Here is an 8,766-nt window from a genome sequence, read left to right as displayed (position 1 = left end):
AGCGTTGAGAAGTAGGTTTTGGGTATTATTGCTTATAAAAAAGAACTTGGGTGAGGCACCTGGGTAGCTCAGTCAGTTGAGCGTCTGACTCTTGATTTTGGCTCCGATCATGATGCCAAGGTCATGGGATCGAGCGCTGATATGGGGCTCTGCACTGAGCATGGAGCCTGCTTGAGATTCTCTCTCTCCCCTCTGCCCTTCTCCCCTGCTCTCTTGCTCTCTCTAAAATAATTATTTTTAAAAATTAAAAAGAAAAAGAACTTGGGAAACTTGGAAAGTTTTTGGTTTGGGTGTCCAGTCATGTATGAATCACGAAGCAGGAATTGAGGTACATATATTATTATGCTCCCTGAATTTGTAACTTAAACTAAGCTGAAACATCTACCCATTATGTAGCTGCCCCATTTACATGAGATTTTTGCCTGCCAAATTCCTCAAAGCTGTAATTCTTACCTTCTTCTCTTTGCTTGAGTTTACTCATGAAATATTTAAATTCTTAATTCTATTTAACCAATAGTATTTTTATCTATCAGTTAACATGAGTTCATGTTTTCCCTGATTGTAACCATAGAGTCCTCTGTCAGACATGTTTTTCACTGCTTCTGGCTTTATCATCTTCTGCTCTCTCTGGATAAAAAGATTCTTTACAACTAAATCTCATCTCCCTGGATCACATTGTTTGGGAAGTGATAATATGATCAATGCTCCTGAAAGACTCTCTTAGGCTTTGGTGGAATGAGTCATTTACAATTTCTTCTAGCCTGATTGTTTTCATAAAAGGTTTATATCATTGGTTTTGGTCCCTGATGAAAATAATGTAGCTAAGAACAAATTCTTGCCGTGGAACATGTTGAAAAAAGTGAGCAGGATATAACTGGAAAGCCAAGAGCTTTCCCAACATCTGTAGTTTTTATTGTGTTTATTACACACCTGAAATTTACAATAATTGTAATGCTTAGTCCACTATTCTGGACATGCAGATTATGCACCAATGCGATTCCAGACCTCCCTCTGGAGAGCCATGGGAGCTGTGAGTGAGCTGGGGGCTCCCTTGGGAGCAAAGGGCCCAAGTGAAGCTTGGGTTACTTGTGAGGTGTAATTGAAAGAGGGGCAGTTTCTCCTTGGTGAAGTAAAACTTTGGGAAATGTGTGACTTCTTTCTAACTGCTGAGTAAGGACTGGGAAATGCCTTGTCTTTGTCAAGATGGCAGAATGCTTACATATGTTTAAATGCATATAGTGTGTCAGTGTCTCTATTCTGATGTACCAGGATGTCAGAAGAATTTTTTTTTTCATTGTAACTTCAAAAACCTCTGTCGAGGGGCCTCTGGGTGGCTCAATCAGTTAAGTGTCTGACTTCCACTCAGGTCATGATCTCATGGTTCCTAAGTTTGAGCCCCGTGTCAGGCTCCGTGCTGACAGGTCAGAGCCTGGACCCCACTTCTGATTTTGTGTCTCCCTCTCGCTCTGCCCCTTCCTCACTCATGCTCTGTCTCTCTGTCTCTCAAAAATGAATAAATGTTTAAAAAAAAATCAGGGCACCTGTATGGTTCAGTTGGTTAAGTGTCCAACTTCAGCTTGGGTCATGATCTTAGGGTTCATGAGTTCAAGCCCCGCATTGGGCTCCATGCTGACAGCTCAGAGCCTGGAGCCTGCTTTGGATTCTGTGTCTCCCTCTCTCCTTGCCCCTCCCTGCTTTCACTCTGTCTCTTTCTCTCTCTCTCTCTCTCTCTCAAAAATAAATAAACATTAAAAAAATTAAAAAAAATAAAACACTGTGTGTTGAAAATGGTTTTATTCTACCTAACAGTGAAATAACTAAGACTCAGGGTTACGTGACTTTGCAAGGTGCATGTGACAGAGCTTCTCTTCCATCTGAACTGTAAGGAGCCTTGAGGGATAGCCCTTTGCCCCATTCCTAGAGGCTGTATGATGGGTCTTTCACTATAGGGGCAGGAGGCAGTATTTGCAAAGCTTGGGAGGGGAATGGTTGGAGAGCAGAAGGCTTGTGCCTGAGAGATAAGACTCCAAGTCCAGGGAGGGGCTGAGCAATTGATTCCTGTTGTCTCATGGCTCAGATAGTACCCCCGCCTCAGACCTCTCAACCCTGCATGCATGGGGACTCCTGCCTGGGGACAGGGAAGGATGAGTCACTGATGAAGAATGATTTCCCTGAACTAGGGTCCCAGGGGAACACCCTGGTTTCCTTTGAAACCTCCCCTTGGGTTCCCTTTCTGACCCTTACCCCTGTCTCCCTGGCCTTCTCTCCTTTGTCTTCTACCTGTCTTTCACTCATTTTCTTTCCTATCTGTTCCACCGGCCTTCTCTTCCTACTGGAGGCTTGTCTCTCCTCATCTTGTCCACTTGGGCTCACCTCTAAGTTACTCGATCCTAAGCATAGAGCTGGACGAGCAACGTGTGTCACTCAGGGGCCCTTGCGTCACCAGCTAGCCCTCACAAATAACTGATTGCCTGGCTCCTCCGTGGCTGGTTGACTGACCCTAAGTCCCTCTCTAACTGGCACTTACTGGTGCTTCACTGTGTGTGATTCCCAGTGCTATTGATGAGCCTGGGCCCCCCTCTCCAGCTTACAGTCGTGCCTCTCTGGCCACAGTCAGGCTTTCATATCCCCTGAAAGGCAGACAGAGACCCTCTAAGAATGGCTAGGGACATAATCTTCATCCTGCCTTCAAGCCAGTAGGTATGACATTATATGACGTTAGATGAATGACATCTATGACACTGTTGAGAATGTTGTTTGAAGTGGAGGTGATATCTGCACCAAACCCTGATACTCAAAGGTTCTATCTAAAGATTTTTAAAAACATTACTGCATAATGTATCAGGTTGTGTTAAATTCACATGAGTGCATTTTATTGCAATGTTCAGCCCCACCAGTGCCTTAATGTACCCAGAATAGTGTGAAGACAGTAGTCCGTCACACCTAGAGCCCTGTCAGGTGACAGGGTGACGTGTGTATCTCAGTATGTTTTAATGTGTGAATATTCTTTATGGGAGAACTTCTTTGGGGTAGTAAAACCATATCCATGGCTGTGTATAAAGGAGAAGAAATTTGCTGACTGGTACTGCAGAATACTGGGTTATTCTATCTCTATCTAAATGCATCTCTTCACGGTATTTTCTACCACATGCGTGATCTTATTCTTCCTTATTCCCCAAGGCGGGGGGTGGGTGGGTGGGTAAGATAATGCTGACAACTTATTGCTGGGATGGAACCAGCCTGGCATAGTTTTGTCTTTGGCATTACCCTACGCTCTTATTTCATGGTTTCCATAGCTGGTAAACACCAATGATACTCTAATAACACTGCTCTCAAGGTGCAGAACCTGTTACTCAGTGACCACCAGTCCTTCAGTTAGCTAGATACTTCCATGGACTTCTGATACATAGTAAAAACTTTATTCTCAATTGTGGCTCAGTTCCTGGCACTAATGATCTAAATGTCTATATAACTCCTTCCCAGATAAAAGAAATGTTCTGGGGCACCTGCGTGGCCCAGTTGGTTAAGTGTCTGACTCTTGATTTTGGCTCAGGTCATGATCTCATGGTTTGTGAGTTCAAGCCCCACATTGGGCTCTGCGCTGATAATGTAGACCTGCTTGGGATTTTCCTTGTCTCCCTCTCTCCCTCTCTTGCTTTCCCTCCTCTGCTCACTCTTTCTCTCCTTCAAAGAATAAAAAGAAAAAAAATATTCCTTGTCAGATGCAATCAACTATGGCTGGAATTCAAGGTTATTAAAAATACATTATTTTTGTAATTGGTTTTGAGTAGGCTGCTATGACAAGGAGGTGAAGAACCAGCCATAGCTTGAGAAACCCCCTTATAGAATCCTCTTCTGTATTTTTTTTCTCTTTTTTCTCTCCTTGGGTATCCTGCAGCTCTTAGGAAAACATGGACACCCCAATGATTGAAAATTGTTCACTAAACATCAGCATTTCATGTATCTACATTCAAAAGAAAATTCATCAATGGAAAGTTAGGGAAGTTGAGAAAGGTGTCTTATGAGGTTGGCCTCAGTGTACTCAGACTATGTGCCCAGGAAGGAACGGGCAGACCTTGTACACAGGAGACTTTGATTATTCACTTTCGGGAGTCTCCTGTCACATAGTGGTGTGCAAACAGCTTAGTGGGATGCCCCAAATACAGAGACTTCTATCTCTACCTCTACATGTAAACTGTCTATATATAATGATGCAGGATTAAAAAAAAAATAGAGAGACACAGGAACATCATCCACTCCTCGTTTATTATTCAGTTTAATAAAGAACATTTTATTAAGCTCCTACTCTACTCAAAGCATTGTGCTTAAAGCTAGGTTACAGTGGTTTTCATAGTCCAATAAGGGAGGAGGAAGAAGGAGGAAATTTCATGTGTGGCAGGTGCTCCTAAATATGAAGGTATGCTCATCCATGTGCCTGATACACACACATGGCACATTACATAGCTTGTAAATTGCACCAGAGCATTTGCCAGAGTCCCATATTTGCACATTTGGCTTGCCTCCATATTACCCAAAAATCTAGAGATTCTGGGAAGTTCTTCTTTGGCGATCAAGGGCAAGGGAATGTGCAGAAGACAGAAGTTCATTTATATTTGGCCCTGATTTCATCAGTCTTTAGGGAAATAATCTTACTCTATATAGGTTGCCTGTATAAGGCTTGTTGAACTCTGGCAAATGTATTCCTTCCTCTTCTTATATTGAATCTATAACCACCCTTCCTGCCACCATTAAGAATGAGACCTTATCTGAATCCCTCCTTACCTGATATGTGCGTGAAACATCCCTACAGCGTGCCATGAAACCCTTTTCAATAGCCCAGGCCTTCTCCTGCTCCTAACACATGTGTTTCCTCTTTGTCTTTCTTCCTACATAATTGCACACATATAACCTACCCTTTGTTACCTTGGTTTTGCACACGTGAGGAATACATAGCAAGTACCAATCAAGTCCAGTTCTACTCTGAATTAATTTCCTCTTGAGGCTCTGATTATATATAATTTCTGACTAGCACCTTTTCCCTTCGTCGGGATCATCATAATAAAACTTCTTCCCCTAGATCAGGAATTGATTTACTTGCTGATGTGAATTCACTTCACTACGTAAAAATAGAGCATTCCTATTTTACTTGTGCAGTTGCCTTCTTGGCGTACTGTGTTCAATAGCAACCATTTGGAAATTAGCTCAGAAAGACTCTGCTTCACTGATGACAAGTTCTAGAAAAGGCAGGTGGTGCACACATGGGACACAACAGATAAAAGTTAATGGTTGCAAGGTTGCAAGGATGTCCAGCCCATATGAAAAAACAACCAAGAACGGAATCTGTGTTCAATTTGTTGGACCATGCCACTCAGAGTCCATGAACCCAGAGTCACATCAGAGCTGCTGCAAGTTGAATGAGAGGTAAGTACAAAATGAATATCAATTGAGCTATGCTAAGCACCTTGCTCTTTGTTTAGTGTTTTACATGACTTATTTCCTTTTATCCTCATGGGAAAAAAAAGGGGGAGTGGCAGAAAAAAAAACAGGTGTATCTGAAATACTTTTTTCTGGCATTTGTACATTTATTTTAATGTCTTCCTTAGAAATTTATGACTGTCAAATTATTATGTTTTTAATCTCTCAGTCCTTTTCCAGACAGGAGAAAGTAAATACCATGTTCTTGATGGGAACTGGAGAATACTACTGTGAATCTGCTTAGTTTTAATACTACAGATGACAGGGTTCATAAAAGAAGGGAAAGGAAGTAGATGTAGCTATTTGTGATGTGTACTAGATGGGGAACATTTCTTCCCAAATCGGTAGAATGAATGTCAAACCAAAACAGTGACATAGAAGACCAAGATACAGCAGATGTGGGAGGCACATTTGTTGAGTGCCTTGGACCCCTCCTCTCCAGATGCAATACTCATGACAGTTTTGAGAATCAAAATATAGAAGCAAAAGATTATCAGGCAGTCCATTAGGACCATAGAAAATACCATCACAATAGGATATAGGCAATTGAAGGTGATGTCAGCACAGGCTAATTTGATGACATCCTGGTGGAGGCAGAATGCATGAGAGAGGAAATGAGATCTGCAATAGGAAAACCAATCGAGAGGGAATATTGGAGGCAAGATGACTGTAAATCCCTTCATGAAAACCCCCACTCCAATCTTTATCATTTGGGTGTTGATAAGAATGGAAGTATATATCAGTGGGTTGTGGATGGCAACAAACTGATCATAGGGCTTGGCAAGCAAAATCCCAGACTGTATGACAGAGAAAGTGTGGATGAAGCAGGCGTGGCAAAAGCAGGAGCCATGGCTGATTTCCCTATGATTTGTCCACATCGCACACAGCTCTGTAGGCATTGTAACCAGGGTCATCCCGAGGTCTGTGGTTGCCAGCATGGCTAAGAAATAGTACATGGGCTCGTGGAGGTTATGGTCAACCCTGATGAGAAATAGGAGAATGCCATTGCCATGAAGTATGGCAATCTAGATGACAGATAACGGGATAGAGATCCAGTGGTGAGCCTTTTCCAGGCCCACGAAGCCGGTCAGCAGAAAGGGTGGGGCACTGGTGTTGAGTTCCATAATGGGCATTACAGTAGGATGAATCTTCTGTTTAGGAAAGACCACGTTAGGCATTCAGACATTCTTCTTTAGCCACTTCTACTTTTTTACTTCCTGTATCTCTTCCCTAAACTGTAGTGACTCCAGAGAAATAAAACATTCTTTCTTAGGAAAGCCTTAGAGATAGGGGGGGAAAAAAGTAATCCGATCAACAACTGCAAATCAGTGTTTAACATATGTTCCAGGCAATGTACTAGGCAGCATGGATATAGTAGTTTATGAGATAGAACTGGTTCTTGTCCTTATAGCTTGAAGTAGATTCAAAGGTCATATGTTTTCACTCATATGTGGATCTTGAGAAACTTAACAGAAGACCATGGGGGAGGGGAAGGGGGAAAATAGCTACAAACAGAGAGGGAGGCAGGCAAACCATTAGAGACTCTTAAATACAAAGAACAAACTGAGGGTAGATAGAGGGGTGGGGGAGAGGGGAAAATGGATGATGGGCATTGAGGAGGGCACTTGTGGGGATGAGCACTGGGTGTGGTATATAAGCAAATTTGACAACAAATTGTATTAAAAATAGATTCAGAGAATGAAAGAGGAATAACAGCAATATGAAAATTATAATAGAAGATTTACAGAACTCTGTGGGAGCATGGCTTACTTTATTAAATCTGGCAAGGTTTGGGCATGGTCAAAGAAAGCTTCCCAGAGCATGTAACATCTGACAGGTACATGGGAATCAGGTAAAAAGGAAGGGTATTTTCACCCTGAGGGAAAAGCAGAGGAGAAATTCCTGAGGCAAGAATGGGCTTGAAGAAATAATTTGTGCTCAATGCAGTTAGAGAACTCAAGATGGGAGTAACAAATGATTAGACTGTAGAGGTTTTATTGGTTTCAAAAAGTCATACCAAAGGGCTACCCTGGTGGCCTTCTTGCCACAAAGTAAAGCTCAAAAACATTTAAGCATCTATGCTTTGTAAATACTTCTATCAGCGTTGGGATAAGCTAGGACATGGGTAAATACCAGTATATCACCACGAGCATTAAGAAGAATATTCTAGAGTGAGTTCATCTCATATCTGTATGAAGCCTCTGAGACCTCCAGACTCACTTTCAGGTAATTCCTTAGCTGACATTCCAGCTCCTCCAATCTTTAGCCATGTAATTTGGGTAGACCCCTTCTACTCCCTCAGCCTGTGATCCTCCTCTGAAAAATAAATGAGAATTAAGTGTCCCTTGACCTGTGAGGACTAAATGCAGTATCATCCGGGAGTGGACTTTGTAAGTGGGGCGACACTGTGCCTCTGTGATGGGTTTGGGCTACGCTTAATCAGAAGGCCGTTCTGAATTTGTTTGGCAGAGGAAGGCCAGCGTCACTCACACTCAGATATGCTGAGTCATTCCAATTTGCTCAAAACATTTGGAGAAGAGGTATAAGATAATAGGGATTTAAGAAGCCTTAAGATGACAGTGACTGAGAATAGTTAGAGGCTAGTGAAGATTCCTGGTGTCTGGGACAGGATGCGGAGTGGGTGGGATAAGGGGAGGGGCACTTTGGTAAGCACCAACCAGGCTGAGGGAAGCCTGCAACCTTGGGCTTCACATGGGAGTGGGGGTGAAGCGAACTTCGTCCTGGTAGAGTTGGGAGAAGCAGAATGTGAAAACCAAAACACAAAAAAAGAAACTTGGTTTTGGCAGGGATGGGTCTGAGTTGCCTATTGTCACAAGTCTAGCCAGGTCTCTTTCCTCTGACATGCTGAGACCCAGATGGGTGGGGGAGCCAGACAGCTGGGGAAGACCCAGCTGGAGAGCATAACTGCTTCCTACCTATTATACAGCAGACGTGGGCTGGATGTGTGGCCAGTGTGCCCTATTTTTTAATAGAATGTCCACAAACATCTTACTTTCCCCATTTTTCAATTAATTGGTAATTAGGATATGTACTCAATGACATAGTTTCATGCTTTTGAAATAATTTTCCGGGCACAAGATGGAGCTCTCCTGCCCAGTGGTGCCACATCAGTAACACCAAACTTAGACAACTTTCAGTCCCTGTAAACACTGCACTTGACCATACATGCAGTGTATCCAGTCAGGCAGGCCCCAAACTCCAAGCCAACTCTAAGCTTTCTCACCCCACACAAGGCTGCCTAGGTGACTGCAGACAAGATATTTTCTCAAG

The 8,766-nt window shown here is 42.8% G+C and overlaps 1 protein-coding gene across 1 annotated transcript; it reads right to left on the bottom strand.

Moving 5' to 3' along the window:
• Positions 1-5,831: 5,831 nt before the first annotated feature.
• Positions 5,832-6,413, bottom strand: LOC122482577 (olfactory receptor 51B6-like). The gene has a single exon (XM_043578884.1). It carries the CDS (start codon positions 6,411-6,413, stop codon positions 5,832-5,834), a length of 582 nt encoding a protein of 193 aa, XP_043434819.1.
• Between the last annotated feature and the right edge of the window lie 2,353 nt (positions 6,414-8,766).

This window comes from Prionailurus bengalensis, chromosome D1, assembly GCF_016509475.1.
Source record: "Prionailurus bengalensis isolate Pbe53 chromosome D1, Fcat_Pben_1.1_paternal_pri, whole genome shotgun sequence".
NCBI lineage: Eukaryota > Metazoa > Chordata > Mammalia > Carnivora > Felidae > Prionailurus > Prionailurus bengalensis.
Note: the sequence above shows the minus strand (reverse complement) of the source record. Positions and strands in the feature narration are given on the sequence as shown.

What these genes read in the sequence shown, in the direction of transcription:
- LOC122482577 (XM_043578884.1), bottom strand. Translation starts at nt 6,413, where the DNA reads ATGCTGGCAACCACAGACCTCGGGATGACCCTGGTTACAATGCCTACA.